Raw genomic sequence first — 16,214 nt, 5'->3', positions numbered from 1 at the left:
CCTCCGCAATTACTACCCTGATCAAAATTCTGAAAGCGGATTCTGAACGCTCTCGTCAAGCTCTTTCGATTTGAAGGGTGGGGTATGTCTGCGGCATCCTTACCCCCCCCCTGGGTGTCCTTCTGCTTAGTTCCATGTTTCATGCTGATCCCCCCGTTCCCCTGCCGTTCCGTTCACGATCGCCTCGCACCCAAGCATGTCGTGGAATAATCGAGAGTCCGAGACATCCGTAAATCTTTTGCGACACCTGCTACCCTGCGCCGTCGTGCCCGCTCAGCATCCATAATACGGCGGTTTCCCTTCGGGCCGGAGATGGTTCCCTCCTGACATGGGTGCCAGGCACCCTTGGTTGGTCGGACTGTCCTTTCTTGTGATGTCGAATTTAAAATACCGCCGTATCAGTAACTGCAAGCACCCCAAACTCGAAACCCCTCCCCCTCACGCGTTCGTGCGGGAATTCACGTCTTAGCTCACATCCTCACCTGCATCCTTCCAGCACAACCGCCATCATAATCGACATACGGTATGGTACCCGCGGGCGTGTGGTCTGTGTCCCCAAGTGTGTCCCAGGAATGCACGTCGTGCTCACCACCTTGTAACCACACACAACAGTGTCCCGCCTCAATGTTGTCCTTGCAGCCCGCCGCCACTGCTAATAACCACATCAACGACCAGTCCCAGCTCCCTCACCATCATTCAGTCCCATCCAACTCCCTAACTCTGATGCTATCGCGTGGCCCGGCACCTGCCGGAGCCGGCGTGGGGCATGTGCGTCAGCAAACTGCCAGCCTGCCAGCGACGACTCTTCGGCACGCACAGTAACTCCGGCGTTCGACCAGCCGCGCGCTCACGTCTTGCCGTCGCACCTTGGTTGTCAACAGACTAGTGCAGTCTGCAAGTAATAAGTACGCTGCAATACGCTGCAAATGGTCGCAACGCTGCAATACGCGGCAAATGATTGGGACAACGCCATCCTGCATTCCTGCCTCCTGCATCATCAATCAGTCCCTAAGCTCGCTGCCTCGCTCCCTAACCTGCACCACCCCGCCAGCACCCGCCAACCTCTGACACCCACACACCTACCGTCACCACCCGCACACCGTCTGCGTCCGGGCGCCCACGTTGCAGACCCAGATAGTATAGCTTGGCCTTGCCAGCGTGCGCCGGCGGTACGGCCAACACGTGCGTCCTACTGAATCTCTTACTCATCTCGCGGTTTGGCTCGCAGCGCACGCACCACCAGAATGATGATGCGGTCGATGGCTTTGGTGAACTTGAGGATGGGAGCCAGCACGAACACAGCTGTGATGGGGGTCCGCACCACGGAGAGCTTGAAAACATTCACGCCCATGACCGCGCATAAAATCACAACCACCAGAAGCCAGAAGGCCCCATGGATGAATTGATCGAGTAGCTGCGTGCATCAAGGCACACGCGCCCATTAGTCGCAATAATAAACAGGAGGGGGGTTTGATGCGTGAACATGGGCGCGTGTGTGGCAGGTGACACGGGATCATGACCAGGAGGAGAGCGGGCGACGGAACAGGGCAAGGCTGGACAAGGTAGGGGGTGCAAAGATCAGTAGCGAGCGTGTAACCCTCTAGGTGCGACATCTATCGATGAGCACGAGGAACCACAGCCAATGCGTCAGTGCACGATATGGAGTGCTGAGGCCGGACATGCTGACGCACGCAGCCTTGAGCCTCAGCGCCCTGCTCACCAGTGCTCCTAAGCTAACCGATCGACCCCACCTCGCTACGTACATACGCCCTCGCTCAGATATGCATGCATGTCAGCGCATGCTAGCTGCCCGCCCCACTCCACACCCCTAATGCTGTGCCGCTGCCAGCGGCCCCTACAAAGCCCACGCACCTTGGTCTTTAGCGAGGTCGCCTGAGCCAGCTTGGCCTGCGCTGTCGCCTGAGCCAACTTGGCCTGCAGTCGGGCAAGCAGCAACGATGCACACCAGGAACTAGCTGCCACAAAGCCGCCGCGCGCCCACGCGAAAGAAGGAAGCCCCACGCAGGCGCACTCGTGGCCTTTGCTGGGTCTCCCATTCACCGGTGATGATGAGTGGGAGCCCGTGAGCCGCCACGCACTGCACGGCGGTGGGAGGTGCTAAGGTGCTTGCCTGCCTCGCTCTGCCTGGCGGCCGCTCGCTCACAGCGCCTGGTGCGCTTAGCTGCTTGCGGTGCCACGCACTACGTACATATCGCTGCCCCAGTTCTAAAGTAATGCAGCCCAACGCCCAAGAGGTCACCCAACTGCCGAGTTGCAACTTGTCGGCTGCCTTATGCGTGTGTGTGTGTGATGTGTGGACACGGCCTGACATGGACGTACCTCGGCTGCCGCCAGCTTGGTCCGCAGCTGGGCTACCTCCTCGGCGGCCTGCAAAGGGGCAGTGAGCAAACCAGAGCTTACATCTTTGGGGTGCGGCGAGAAACAGCCAATACCCCAATCAGTACAGGCCGCCCTCATGCGAGAAAGAACGGGCGTTGCTGGGGCGGGGTGCGTGCAGGCATCTTTGGCCCATGCATGGGCCCCTGGATGCCGTGGGCAAGAATGAACGCGGTCCGGGCCCTTCTCGCCAGCGGCGGCAGCCTGCCACTGGAAGATGAAATAAAGCCCTGTAGGAAATAAACTTGCATCACAGGCGATACCGGCCACTAGGAATGGAAGAGGAGTGATGGCACCTAGTAACATGTTCGGTGTGGCGGGAGTTGCAGGCGGCACGCCCCTGGGGTCCAGAGCAGGGTGTTCGTTCTCCACGTCACTGGCTCGTGAACTGCGTCAGCAGGTCCCTCTTGTAATCTAGGCCCCTCCCGCTGGGCAGCGCTGCACGCCTGTGGCCTTTCATCAACCCCGCCCTTTATACCGGCTGTGCACACGCCGCGACTGGAAGCAGGCTTACCTCCGGCTGCGTGTTTGGCGCGCCAGTCTGCAGCAGGCGTCACCATCAACCGTGTTATTAGTGACCGCCGCGGCAAACAGCATCTGAATTTTGCCATGCAGAAAAGCGTCGGGGCCTCTCGACTGATGGCCCAACCCCTGTCAAGCAAATAATAAGGTAGCCGTTGCCGGTCTCAGGCCAGGTCTCAGCCTAGGTCTCAGCCGCTCTACAACGCGCCAAATGCACCGGCGCCCTCACCGCTTCCGCGGCGCCCTCCGCGAAGCCGGCGTGCGCCACATGCCTGGTGGGTGTACAGACGCGCAGCTGCCGCTGATATCCATGGTGCGCCACGTAGGCGCGCGAGCGCAACATCGCGGCCATCTTGAAAGCAGTTAGGTTTATTTGTGTGCACGCTACCTAAGCGATGTGTATCGATAGTATGAAACGGCTGCAATGCCTCGGGCCCGTGTGGAGAGGGCACAACGTGGGCGGTGGTGAAATCAGTTCTGAGCTGTCATGGCACTGCCCGACGACTCTTCATCGGCTTATCGGCATTTGCTCGTCTTGGGTCAATCCATCATATATTGCTTTTGCGCTGGAATAATGCAACATGTCTCGAATTTCGTCTCGTTCAGCAGGTCTCGGAGCGGCCAGGCCCCTGTTCCACCCCCACCCACCCCCCAGCACCCCCCGCGCCTTACTGACAAGCCATATGCGCTGCAAGTATCCATAACCCCAAGTCTGACTCCAGCTTACTAGCAGTCGCTCGCGAGTTGCGAGGTAGGTAGGCTGCGGCCTCGTGGCTCCCACAGCTCGAGTTGGATGTCTTTACACGTCAGGGCGGGTCAGCGATGTTTACCGTAGTTGTTTCGCCTGCGCTTAGGTTGGCAGTGACTGGAATGACCGAGGCATCCCGCAATACTCTGTGGTGACATCCACCACCTGGGCCGTTGTGCCCGCTCAGTCCCCACCAGCATCCATAGTACCCCCGTATTAGTAACTGCAAACACTCCGAACTCGCTCAAAACCCTTCCTCCTCACGCGTTGGTGCAGGACGTCGTCACGTTCTCACCTCCATCCTTCCAGCACAACCGCCATCATGACCAACGTACGGTCCCCGCGGGCATGTGGTCTGTGTCCCGTTTCAACTTCCTTGCAGTTCGCTAACCACATCAACGATCAGTCCCAGCCCTCTACGGGCTCTCCCCATCATTCAGTCCCAGCTCCCTAACTTCGTTCGACATCATTGCGTGGCCCGGCACCTGCCGGAGGCCCGGAGCCGGCGTGAGATTGCATTGGTTACAAGAGGGACCTGCTGACGCAGTTCACGAGCCAGGCGTGAGGCATGCGCGTCAGCAGCAAACTGCCAGCCTGCCAGCGATGACTCTTCGGCACAGTAACTCCGGCGTTCGACCAGCCGCGCGCTCACGCCTTGCCGTCGCACCTTGGTTGTTGAATCCTAGGTAGGGTTTGGGAATGCGCTGCCAATGATAGGTAGGGACTACGCCACACTACGCCATCCTGCATTCCTGCCCCTTGTTCCGTGCCCTTGTCCTGTCCCATGGTGCACCACACACGCACCATCGCATGTCCCCAAGCTCCCGACGCTCTGCCACCCCGTCAGCACCCGCACACCGTCTGCGTCCGGGCGCCCGCGTTGCAGACCCAGATTGCTTGACCTTGCCAGCGTGCGCCGCCGGCGGTACGGCCAACAGATACGTGTGTCCCACTGAATCTCGTACTCATCTCGCAGCTTGGACCGCAGCGCAATCAGCATCAATGAGATGATATCTGAGATGACGTCAGTGAACCTGACGATGGGCAGGAGCAACACCCCAGCCATGATGGGGTCCTTCATGAAGAATGCTCGCATGAGTACGCAGAAACACGCCGCCACCAGAAGCCAGCTCGCCCCGTCTTTGAAGAGCGTGCGCAGCTGCGTGCATCACGGCACAGGCGCCCATGTAGTAGGATCGTCAGATAAAGACACATCTAGATGCCCCAGGGCGCCGTCCGCAGGGTTTTATGCTTGTGTGTCGTAGAACGCCCACACTTCCGCCCACACACAAGAAGTCCTCATGCAGCCGGCGCCTGCCTACACTTAGCCATCAACGCATGGCATCGCCCTATCATCTAGCCACGCCGCCCGCCGCCACGAGCGACATGCACACCACACCACGTGCACAGCGGCGACCGGAACAGCGCGCCGCTCACCCAGCCAGCATCACACGTGTATCCTCGTTGTACAACTGCCTGCCCCCATACACGCCCGCCGCCGCCAGCAGCAGCCGCTGCAGCCGCCGCCAGCAGTAGCCGCTGCAGCCGCCGCCAGCAGTAGCCGCTGCAGCCGCCGCCAGCAGCAGCCGCCGCCGCCGCCGCAGCCGCCGCCAGCAGCAGCCGCCACCGCCAGCAGCAGCCGCCACCGCCAGCAGTAGCCGCCGCAGCCGCCGCCACAGTAGCCGCTGCCAGCAGCAGCAGCCGCCAGCCAGCAGCAGCCGCCGCCGGCAGCGGCCCCCCACTGCCACACCGGTGGCAGCCGGCGCACGGTGATGCCACGGGGGTCCGACACCACCACGGGCGGGCACACGCGCAGCGTACGTCTCCTAGACCATCGCGCCCAGCAGCGCCAGACCGCTGGCCGCTGAAGCCCCGACAGCACCCCCCGCGCCAACGCTTCCGTCGCCACCTCCACCAGGTGCTGCAAGTGATGCGAAAGCTGCAGGCGGTGCGGTTGAGGCGCCGGCATGTGCGCCGGTCGTTGGCAATACGCGCCACACCGTCTTACTTGCATCGCATCCTGCAACTGAGCGAGACGAAGTGGGATCGCGTTACTGACGGCGACCGCACTTGGCGCCCGGACCGCCAGCATGCCACCTCCCCTTGTCTGCTCACCGCACTCTCCGCCTCTCTCTCCTATCTTCTACCCCTGCCTTCCTGTCCCTCCTTCCTCCTGTCCCCCTTTCCCCTCCTCCCCCTTCCCCCTCTTCCCCTCTCCCCTCGTCCCCCCTCCCCTCTTCCCCCTTCCCCCCTCCCCTCTTCCCTCGTCCCCCCTCCCCGTGTCCTCACCTGCTGCCGCTGCCCCAGCTGCAGCAGCGCGCAGGCCAGGGTGTGCGCCGTGGTCTCGTACTACTACCCCGCCAACAGGCAGCTGTGGACGTTGGCCAGCGCCTCAGCCTCGAACAGCTCCGGCCGGTACAGCAACCGCGGAAACCGCGCGGTATGCTGGGCCTGCAGCTGCTGCAGCTGGATCGGCAGTGGATAGGAACCTTCAGACCCTACGCTAGCGCCTGCTGCTTAAGCTTACGTGTTGGTGCGGCTGCTGGTGTTGCGGTGGCGGCTGCGGATTGTCAGACAAGGCTGCTGCATTCGGGTGTGTCCGGGGGCAGCTGCAGGTCCTCTGGCGCCAGCGCCTCGCCGCGGACACGAGTCAAATTGACGCTGCTTATCAGAGTGTTCACATCGGAGGAGTTCACACTTGAAAACGACTTGGACTTCCGCAGCCGCGTCGGCAGGTCCTGACCGCGTGTCGTGGAACGGGCCGCCTCGCGCGCCTGGCGTGCCGCGTCGGCCTCTGCGGGAGAAGGGATCCCAGCCATTCAAACACACGGGTGAGCATCACGCACGCACAGCACGCTCTCAGGCGTGTTGAGTTTGGGCGGCACCCCCTGCGTACCTGCGGAAGGCACTGCTGCCGCCTCTGCACATGAGGGAGGTGCTAGCATGGCACCACAGAACAAACTAACATGCTGGTGCTCCAAAATGCAGCTGGCGGCTTAGAATTCGCGAGTTACGAGCACAGCAACTGCCTAAGGCGCAGGAACAGGGGCGCACAATGTCGCGTACACGTCAGAAATCACCTGCAACCAACAACTTGATTGATCTTGCGGCTACCTCGCGATTGCCTGAAATAAACACATCAGCATGCTCCGCAAAGCCTGGCCGAGTGCCGTATAACACCCGAGCCTTCGCCTTCTCGTCCAACGTTAAACCAGGCAGCGTATCTACGGTCTTGGAGAAATGAGAAGCTTTATTTCCCATTGTGAGGTTGTTCGAGAATATGAGTTTCCGGAAGTAAGGGTGCAAGCGCACCTGCTGCGCCTGAGGCGCTTGACTGACGCAAATGGCTATGCTCTAAATCATTGTATTTCTCTAGCAAGGGGACCAGCATGCATGATATCGCCGGTGGATGCTGAAATCACAGGCAGGTGTTGGTGCCGCCCCTTCTCCCCCCCTTCCCACTAGCGGACAGCGAAGCGGTCCATGGGGCGTGCCCCGCAAGCGTCAGGTTGGGGACGATATCATGATGTAAGGGGATGCGGCAGACATGGGGCTCGCTGGGGGACCGAAGCGTAGGGCAGAGCAGACCTAGCATGACTGGGCGCCCACGGCCCAGCAGGGCACCGACATGGCTTCATACGTTCGGTCTGCAGACCGGTGCTTTGCATGCAGCTGCGCCTTACTGACAAGCCATATGCCCTGCAAGTATCCATAACCAGTGCTCGTATCTTACGAAGGCAGGGGCGGCGCCAGTGGCCGAATTCCTTAAAATGGCTTCGTTCAGTTGACGACCCGCACGATGTCGACACCGACACGACACGCCCACTCCTCCCCTGCTTCCCGCCGACCCAACCTCACTCTCCCGCCAGGGGAACCCCTGTCTCCCGCCGTCAACACCCATAGATACAGCCCTTTGAGCCTTCTTACCATATGACACGCAGGTTTCGGCCGTGGAGTAGCCGCTGGAACCCCCTGTCCTTGGCCACAAGTGGCCGAAATCCCCAAAATGTCTTCGTCTGTTTGCCGAAAGACCCCCCAAGATCCAGTGCGTTTTGGCCGAAATTCCAAGCCAAGATCACAAAAATTTCGTCCGCCAGAGGCCTTTTTGGGCAAATTTCGTTCCGAACGAAGGAAGATACGAGCGCTGTCCATAACCCCAAGTTTGACTCCAGCTTACTAGCAGTCGCCCGCGAGTTGCGAGGTAGGCTGCGGCCTCGTGGCTCCCACAGCTCGAGTGGGATGTCTTGACACGTCAGGGCGGGTGTGGAATGACCGAGGCATCCGCAATACACTTGTGACATCCACCACCTGCGCCGTCATGCCCGCTCAGTCCCCACCAGCATCCATAGTATTAGTAACTGCAAACACTCCGAACTCGCTCAAAACCCTTCCTCCTCACGCGTTGGTGCAGGATGTCGTCACGTTCTCACCTCCATCCTTCCAGCACAACCGCCATCATGACCAACGTACGGTCCCCGCGGGCATGAGGTCGGTGTCCCGTTTCAACTTCCTTGCAGTTCGCTAACCACATCAACGATCAGTCCCAGCCCTCTACGGGCTCTCCCCATCATTCAATCCCAGCTCCCTAACTTCGTTCGACATTATTGCGTGGCCCGGCACCTGCCGGAGCCGGCGTGAGGCATGCGCGTCAGCAGCAAACTGCCAGCCTGCCAGCGATGACTCTTCGGCACAGTAACTCCGGCGTTCGACCAGCCGCGCGCTCACGCCTTGCCGTCGCACCTTGGTTGTTGAATCCTAGGTAGGGTTTGGGAATGCGCTGCCAATGATAGGAAGGGACTACGCCGCACTACGCCATCCTGCATTCCTGCCCCTTGTTCCGTGCCCTTGTCCTGTCTCATGGTGCATCGCACACGCACCATCGCATGTCCCCAAGCTCCCGACGCTCTACCACCCCGTCAGCACCCGCACACCGTCTGCGTCCGGGCGCCCGCGTTGCAGACCCAGATTGCTTGACCTTGCCAGCGTGCGCCGCCGGCGGTACGGCCAACACGTGCGTCCTACTAAATCTCTTACTCATCTCGCAGCTTGGCTCGCATCGCAGTTAGCGCCAATGAGATGACTTCTGAGATGACGTCAGTGAACCTGACGATGGGCAGGAGCAACGCCCCAGCCATGATGGGGTCCTTCATGAAGAATGCTCGCATGAGTACGCAGAAACACGCCGCCACCAGAAGCCAGCTCGCCCCCTCTTTGAAGAGCGTGCGCAGCTGCGTGCATCACGGCACAGGCTCCCATCAGTCGCAATGAACAGGAGGGGGATTTGATGCGTGAACATGGGCGCGAGGTGTGTGGCAGGTGACACGGGATTATGACAAGGAGAGCGGGCGACGGAACAGGGCAAGGCTGGACATGGTAGGAGTGCGAAGATCAGTAGCGAGCGTGTAACCCGCTAGGTGCGACATCTATCGATGAGCACGAGGAACCAAAGCCAATGCGTCAGTGCACAATATGGAGTGCCGAGGCCGGACACGCTGACGCGCGCAGCCTTGAGCCTCAGCGCCCTGCTCACCGGTGCATTGGCCCAACCTCGCTACGCGCTCAGATATGGTATGCATGCATGTCAGCGCATGCTAGCTGCCCGCCCCACCCCACATCCCTCATGCTGTGCCGCCGCCAGAGACCCCTACAAAGCCCACGCACCTTGGTCTTTAGCGAGGTCGCCTGAGCCAGCTTGGCCTGCGCTGTCGCCTGAGCCAACTTGGCCTGCAGTCGGGCAAGCAGCAACGATGCACACCAGGAACTAGCTGCCACCAAGCCGCCGCGCGCGCACGTGAAAGCAGGAATCCCCACGCAGGCGCATTCGTGGCGTTTGCTTGGGTCTCCCACTCATCGGTGATGATGAGTGGGAGCCCGTGGGCCGCCACGCACTGCACGGCGGTGGGAGGTGCTAAGGTGCTTGCCTGCCTCGCTCTGCCTGGCGGCCGCTCGCTCACAGCGCCTGGTGCGCTTAGCTGCTTGCGGTGCCACGCACTACGTACATATCGCTGCCCCAGTTCTAGAGTAGGGCAGCCCAACACCCAAGAGGTCGCCCAACTGCCGAGCTGCGAATTGAGTCGGCTCAGCGCTCGTATCTTCCTTCGTTCGGAACGAAATTTGCCCCAAAAGGCCTCTGGCGGCCGAAATTTTGTTGAGCTTGACTTGGAATTTCGGCCAAAACGCACGGGATCTTGGGGGGACTTTCGGCAAACAGACGAAGACATTTTTGGGATTTCGGCCACTTTTGGCCAAGGACAGGGGGTTCCAGCGGCTACTCCACGGCCGAAACCTGCGTGGCATATGGTAAGAAGGCTCAAAGGGCTGTATCTATGGGTGTTGAGTGTTGACGGCGGGAGACAGGGGTTCCCCTGGCGGGATAATGGGGTTGGGTCGGCGGGAAGCAGGGGAGGAGTGGGCGTGTCGTGTCGGTGTGTGATGGGACAGGGTTTAGGCAGGTTGGCGAGGTCCCGTGTTCTGGGGCATGGCGTTGGGTTCACTGTATTATTCCCGCGCAAATGGCGTCGCCAAGATCGCTGACACCGCCGCACACGAACCTTGCGGGTTGGGGGCGGAGCCCCCGGAAAAATTTGGGGGTGAACGAAGCAGCGGCAGCCTGTTTCGTCAACTAAACGAAGCCATTTTAAGGAATTCGGCCACTGACGCCGCCCCTGCCTTCGTAAGATACGAGCGCTGAGTCGGCTCCCGTGTTCGTGTTCGTGTGCGTGCGTGTGCGTGTGATGTGTGGACACGGCCTAACACGGACGTACCTCGGCTGCCGCCAGCTTGGTCCGCAGCTGGGCTACCTCCTCGGCGGCCTGCAATGGGGCAGTGAGCAAACCAGAGCTTACATCTTTGGAGTGCGGCGAGAAACAGCCAATACCGCAATCAATCAGTACAGGCCCTCAGGCGAGAAAGAGGGGCGGGCGTTTCTGGGGCGGGGTGCAGGCATGTTCGGCCCATGCATGGGTCCCGGGATGCCCCTGCCACTGGAAGGTGAAAGCCCTGGAGAAATACCGTAAACTTGCATCACAGGCGTTACCGGCAACCAGGCGCCTGCCGCCCGCTGGGCAGCGCTGCTTGCCTGTGGCCTTTCATCACCCAAACGCCCTGCTGTATACCGGCCGTGCACACGCCGCGACTGGAAGCAGGCTTACCTCCGGCTGCGTGTTTGGCGCGCCAGTCTGCAGCAGGCGTCACCATCAACCGTGTTATTAGAGACCGCCGCGGCAAACAGCATCTGAATTTGCCATGCAGAAAAGCGTCGGGGCCTCTCGACTGATGGCCCAACCCCTGTCAAGCAAGTAATAAGGTAGCCGTTGCCGGTCTCAGGCCAGGTCTCAGCCTAGGTCTCAGCCGGTCTACAACGCGCCAAATGCACCGGAGCCCTCACCGCCGCGGCGCCCTCCGCGAAGCCGGCGTGCGCCACATGCCTGGTGGGTGTACAGAAGCGCAGCTGCCGCTGGTATCCATGGTGCGCCACGTAGGCGCGCGAGCGCAACATCGCGGCCATCTTGAAAGCAGTTAGGTTTATTTGTGTGCACGCTACCTAAGCGATGTGTATCAATGGTATGGAAACGTTTGCGATGCCTCGGGCCCGTGTGGAGAGGGCACAACGTGGGCGGTGGTGAAATCAGTTCTGAGCTGTCATGGCACTGCCCGACGACTCTTCACCGGCTTATCGGCATTTGCTCGTCTTGGGTCAATCCACTATATATTGCTTTTGCGCTGGAATAATGCAACATGTCTCGAATTTCGTCTCGCTCGCTCAGGTCTCGGAGCGGCCAGACCAAGGGGGCAGCCCCGCTTCCACCCCAACCAGCACCCTCCCGCGCCTTGCTGACAGGACAAAATGCGGTGCAAGTACCCATCACTCCAACTGTTCACTCCAAAATACTAGCAGTCGCTCGCCAGGTAGGCTGTGGCCAGGATGCCGCGGTCTCGCCGCTCCTGCGCGCTGTCCTCCGGCTTGCCCTGGGCCGCCCGCCGTACAGCCGCCAGGATCCCATCCATCACCTTACCCCCCAGGCCACCGTGCCGGTGCCGGCTCCGGCCCCCCGCATCACAGCCACTCCTCCCCTGGTCCCCGCCATCACCGGCCTGCTCCTCCTCTCCCCCCTGACCTTCGCGTTCTTCTACATCCTCCCCTTGCTCGCCGCCCAACCCCGCCGCCGCCACCAGTATCTCGCTCCGCACCCAGTCCCGCAGCGGCACCAGCTGCCCTGCCCAGGCGGCGGCGGGCGGCGTGTAGGCGAGGGCGGTGGCGTAGCTCTGGAGCAGCCATAGCATGTAGCAGTGGCGGCCCGGCGCGGACAGGTAGCGCCGCGCAAAGGCCTGGCCGGCAGCCGCGATGCGCGCGGCCTGTGCGTGGGCGCGCGTGTTGGAAAACGTGGAAGGGCGGAGGGTGGAAGGGTAGTTTGGTGTGGGGGGAAGGATGGGGCGGGTAGAAGGGTTTCTGGTTGGATGTGTTTGGTTAGAAGTTTCCGTTTGTGCCATGCTGTGAAACCGTGCTGTGACCTCCCCAATCCCGCGGGCACGTGACACTGCACCTCACCCCACCCAGGCACCCACTCTTCCAACCCCCGCACACCCCCCGCACACCCGGCGCACACCTGCTGGTCGTGTGCCGCCGCCCAGTCCAGCACCTCCGCCAGCTCCTCCGGCGTGTGGCCCGGACCCCAGAACGGCACGTAGTGGGGCCCGGAAGTGGCCTGCCCCTCGCCCTCACCCTCGCCCTCACTCTCGCCCTCAGCCCCCGCTGCCTGCCCGTCCTCCCCCGCCTGCTCTGCCTCCTCCCCCTGCTCAGCCTCCTGCTCCTCCTCCTCCCCCTGCTCCTCCCCCTGCTCCTCCCCCTGCTCCTCCCCCTGCTCCCGCTCCTCTGCCTCCCGCTCCTCTTCCTCCCGTCGCTCCGCCCGGGGGCCCCCGGGTCGGAGCAGGTGGTGGTAGAAGCCCGCATAGCCCGTCTCCTCACGAACCACCAGGGAGCCGAGAGCCTGTTGGCAAGACCCGGAGAGGGCACATTCATGATTAGTTAAGAAAAGGGGGCGGCACAAACGCGAATGAAGGACAGGGTGTTGAGGGAGGCAAGGCAGGTGGACATGCGCCGCTCAAGCAACTGCCGCCTTTGGGCGTTCTTGCCCATTCCCACAACACGGCCCGCCATCCCCCCCCCTCCCCAGCCCCCGCCTCCTCCCACAGCCCACAGCCGCCGCCTTCACCCCCCCCCCCCACGCCTCCTCCCACCCCACGCCCCGCCCCCACCAGCAGCTGCTCGAGGCGGCTGCTGAGCGCCACGCCGTCCAGGTGCAGCAGCCAGCGGTAGGCGGCGTGGTCGGCCATGGACAGGCGGCCGTGCAGCGACACGTCCACGTGCCAGGGCTGGGTCGAGGGGGAGGGTTGGGAGGAAGAGGAGGAGGAGGGGGAGGGGGAGGAGGCAGAAGATGAGGCCTGGCGGCGGTCGCGCTTACGTGCCAGCAGCTCCCGCTGCTGACGCCGCTGCTGCCCGGCGCCAGCGCTTGCACCCTTGCTGCGCCTGCTCCTGCTCCTGTTCCTGCTGCTGCCCTCTGCACTGCTGCTGCCGCTGCTGCCACCACCAAACCCTGACACCGAACCCTCCTGCAGCCCCCGCTCAGGGTGCTCTGAGCCCGCCTGCTGCTCCTGCTGCCTCTGCTGCCGCTGCTGCTGCTGCTGCTGCTGCTCCGACTCGGGCGGCCTGAACTGCGCCGCCCACTCCACCAGGTGTTCGCGCACGAAGCAGTCGCCCACGTCACCGCCGCCACACACCACACGCCCGCCCGCGCCCAGCACCGGCGGCTGGCCGCGCGGCGGGCGGCGGCGGGCGTAGTTGGAGAAGCGGCCGAAGGCGATGGGCCTGAGGCGGGGGAAGGGGCAGGTGGGGAGCGGGCAAGGGCAGGGAACGGGAAGGCGAAGGGGAAGGGGAAAGGGAGGGATGGGGAGGAGGGCAATAAGTGGGGCTGGCACGAAAGAGGGGAGGAGGGCGCCGTAATGCATGGAGGGCCCGCACCGTCACCCCTACCTACCAACTGCGCGCCGTGGTAGCACCGTGCCCACCACAGTCAACAACCTTGCGCTCCCCGGTTCCCCTTCTGCTCTTGTCTTGTGTCTATGTACACGCACACGCTCCAACCCCGGGCCCCCGGGCCCCCAGCACCTCGCCCCCGTCTTCACCCCCCGCCCACCCCTTGACACCCGCCCACCGTTACCCCGTAGCCCTCCCCCTCCCCTCCCCTCCCCTCCCACCTCTTGTCCGGCCAGGGGTGGCGGCTGTTGATGTCCGCCACCGCCGCCAGAAGCTCGGAGTCGTAGCGCTTCAGCCCGAAGTGGAAATTGGGCAGCAGCAGGTCCGTGCTGACGTTGGCTAGCTTGCCGTACCTGTGCGCGCGTGTGTGTGTGTGTGTGTGTGTGTGACTACGGTTTCCACGGTTATTCTGCCAGATCACGTGAATCGTGTATCTGGTATAACCAACGACAGGGCTCTCAATCGAGGGCTGCCGTGTGTGTGTGAGTCTGTGAGAGAGAGCAGAAATGTGTGTGTACGTGTGCTGTGTGTATGCGTGTCAGAGAGCAGGAACGTGTGGGGTACAGCAGCATCCCCATAACCACCGCGGCGGCGCGGACTGCCTGGAAGCTGGCGGCGGCAGCAACAGCAGTCCCTCACGCACGCACACGGCCACACACAAGGTCCCTCACACTGATGCAACACACACAACCACGCACCTCAACTGCGGCGCCCGGCCGCGCTCGTGCATGACCTCGGCTGTCTGCCGCGGCGTCACCGGCGCCATGTCCTCTGTGGTGATCACAAAGTCCACATCCGGGATGTAGCTGCTGCTGCTACTGCCGTCATTGCTACTACTGCCACTGCTGCTACTGCCGACGCCGTAGCGCTCCTCCAGGTGCAGTAGCATCTTGATGTAGGCGGCCTGTGGTTGGGATCCGCCATGGGTGTGTAGGTGGTGGTGGTGGAATGGTGGTGGTGGTGGTGGTGGTGGTGGTGGTGGTGGTGGTGGTGGTGGTGGTGGTGGTGGTGGTGGTGGCACGGACGGTGGTTGCGGCGGCGGCGGCGGGAGAGTTGGTGCCGTGAAGTCAAAGGGCTGACGTGGCGCCAGCACTGAAGCACAGCTTCAGGCCTACAGCACATACCTGTGTCTGCTGCAAGGTCTGGAGAGCTTATGGTGGCACATCGCCGCACCGCTCCTCGGCCCGCCCAATGACCTTGCACCCCAGCCCCGCCGCCCTGCCACCTGCAGACCGCCTACCCCTCCCCCCCCCACACACACACCCCACACATGCACTCGCCTTGCAGGCTCGCCCCAGCAGCCGCGGTGCGCTGCAAACCACTCGGTCCCCAGCCACGGCCCCCACGCGCACCCATCCACTCAACCATGCACCCACCAACCCAGCCGCACTAATAACCAACCCAGCCGCACTAATAATCCAACCAGCCGCACTAATAACCAACCCAACCGCACTAACTCAACCAACCCAGCCGCACTTATTACCAACCCAGCCGCACCCACCATCAGCGGCGCGTGCGTCCTGAACCTGGGCGACACCAGGTCGGTGGGCAGCACGTGCGCGCGCCCGCCCACAAAGGCAAAGTAGAGCGCGTTGCGTGTGCGGTTGGGCCAGGCCGCGTGTGCCGCCACCGCCGCCTCCGTCATGCGCTGCGTCACGCCCACATGCCGCCACCAGCCCACGTCATCCGCCGCCGGGCTGCCGTCCGCCCACAGCGCGGCGTAGCGCCCGCACTCGGGCGGCAGGCGGGCTGCCGGGACCGACGCGTGCGCATGTTGTTGTCGCTGCTGCGACGTTGGCTGCTGCTCGTCCTGCTCCTCCTCCTCCTCCTCCGGCTGCTGCCGCTGCTCCTCCTGCTGGTTTCGATGCCCCTGCTCTTGTCGCTGTCCTAGAACAACGCGCCGGCTCTGCTGTCCAGGCCGAACGGCGCTGAGTCTCTGCGCATGCTGCTGCTGCTGATGCTGTTGGCTTGGGTCCGCCGCTTGCACGTCTGATCTAGGTGGGTGCGTGGGAGCCGCCGCTGCCGCCGCGGCCAGCAGCAACGGCGCTGCAGAGCGCCCCCCTGCTTGCGGCACCGCCGCCGGCGGCGGCCCCACAAGCAGCAGTAGAAACAGCAGCGGCAACATCAAAAGGGCCTGGCGACCTTGCGACTTCACCCAGAGTGTCTTCCACTCCCGGCGCTGAGGTGCGGACAGCTGGGTTGCTTGGGTAGCGCCCGCACGTCAAGTAAGGTGGCTGGAGGTGTGGCCGCAGCAGTTCATTAGTGCGGAAACCTGTGCAACACCTGCCGCGCTTCCTGCTGTGTGGTCCTGAGCGTCGCCTAATGTATTGGTGTAATGCAGTCTGCACCGTCTGACGAGCTAGCGTTTCGGTCGAACCCTGGGCTGAACCAAATTTGCCAACGTGCGATTCCTTCCAGGAGGTCGCGCTGAATGCACGCCTCTGCAGTGTTAAAATAATCTTACGTTGACATGATGGCGCATGTCAGTTTCAATGCCGCTCGCCGAGAGGCTAT

The 16,214-nt window shown here is 62.5% G+C and overlaps 4 protein-coding genes across 6 annotated transcripts; all 4 read right to left on the bottom strand.

Moving 5' to 3' along the window:
* Positions 1–106: 106 nt before the first annotated feature.
* CHLRE_08g380800v5 (uncharacterized protein) lies at positions 107–3,468 on the bottom strand. Of its 2 annotated transcripts, none has more exons than XM_043065260.1 (5): positions 3,149–3,468; positions 2,912–2,938; positions 2,341–2,388; positions 1,873–1,935; positions 107–1,414 (listed from the first exon to the last, which is right to left on the bottom strand). In XM_043065260.1, exons 1-5 carry the CDS (start codon positions 3,269–3,271, stop codon positions 1,202–1,204), a joined length of 474 nt encoding a protein of 157 aa, XP_042922261.1. In that variant the 5' UTR covers positions 3,272–3,468; the 3' UTR covers positions 107–1,201. The 2 variants fall into 2 exon arrangements, with proteins under 2 accessions (XP_042922261.1, XP_042922260.1); XM_043065259.1 differs by having other exon boundaries at positions 370–1,414.
* Positions 3,469–3,706: 238 nt separating this feature from the next.
* CHLRE_08g380763v5 (uncharacterized protein) lies at positions 3,707–7,008 on the bottom strand. Of its 2 annotated transcripts, XM_043065258.1 has the most exons (4): positions 6,748–7,008; positions 6,564–6,696; positions 5,957–6,461; positions 3,707–5,693 (listed from the first exon to the last, which is right to left on the bottom strand). In XM_043065258.1, the coding sequence occupies exon 4, from the start codon at positions 5,634–5,636 to the stop codon at positions 5,115–5,117; it is 522 nt and encodes a 173-aa protein (XP_042922258.1). In that variant the 5' UTR covers positions 5,637–5,693; positions 5,957–6,461; positions 6,564–6,696; positions 6,748–7,008; the 3' UTR covers positions 3,707–5,114. The 2 variants fall into 2 exon arrangements, with proteins under 2 accessions (XP_042922258.1, XP_042922259.1); XM_043065257.1 differs by lacking the exon at positions 6,564–6,696.
* Positions 7,009–7,056: 48 nt separating this feature from the next.
* On the bottom strand, positions 7,057–11,358 carry CHLRE_08g380700v5 (uncharacterized protein). The gene is made up of 5 exons (XM_001694287.2): positions 11,055–11,358; positions 10,819–10,845; positions 10,432–10,479; positions 9,329–9,391; positions 7,057–8,895 (listed from the first exon to the last, which is right to left on the bottom strand). The coding sequence occupies exons 1-5, from the start codon at positions 11,172–11,174 to the stop codon at positions 8,698–8,700; spliced, it is 456 nt and encodes a 151-aa protein (XP_001694339.2). The 5' UTR covers positions 11,175–11,358; the 3' UTR covers positions 7,057–8,697.
* Positions 11,359–11,406: 48 nt separating this feature from the next.
* CHLRE_08g380650v5 (uncharacterized protein) lies at positions 11,407–16,178 on the bottom strand. Its single transcript, XM_043065256.1, has 6 exons — positions 15,202–16,178; positions 14,399–14,604; positions 13,922–14,053; positions 12,923–13,532; positions 12,274–12,654; positions 11,407–12,022 (listed from the first exon to the last, which is right to left on the bottom strand). The coding sequence occupies exons 1-6, from the start codon at positions 15,823–15,825 to the stop codon at positions 11,558–11,560; spliced, it is 2,418 nt and encodes an 805-aa protein (XP_042922257.1). The 5' UTR covers positions 15,826–16,178; the 3' UTR covers positions 11,407–11,557.
* Positions 16,179–16,214: the final 36 nt, after the last annotated feature.

The sequence above is a fragment of the Chlamydomonas reinhardtii genome, chromosome 8 (genome assembly GCF_000002595.2).
Source record: "Chlamydomonas reinhardtii strain CC-503 cw92 mt+ chromosome 8, whole genome shotgun sequence".
Classification (NCBI taxonomy): Eukaryota; Viridiplantae; Chlorophyta; class Chlorophyceae; order Chlamydomonadales; family Chlamydomonadaceae; genus Chlamydomonas; species Chlamydomonas reinhardtii.
Note: the sequence above shows the minus strand (reverse complement) of the source record. Positions and strands in the feature narration are given on the sequence as shown.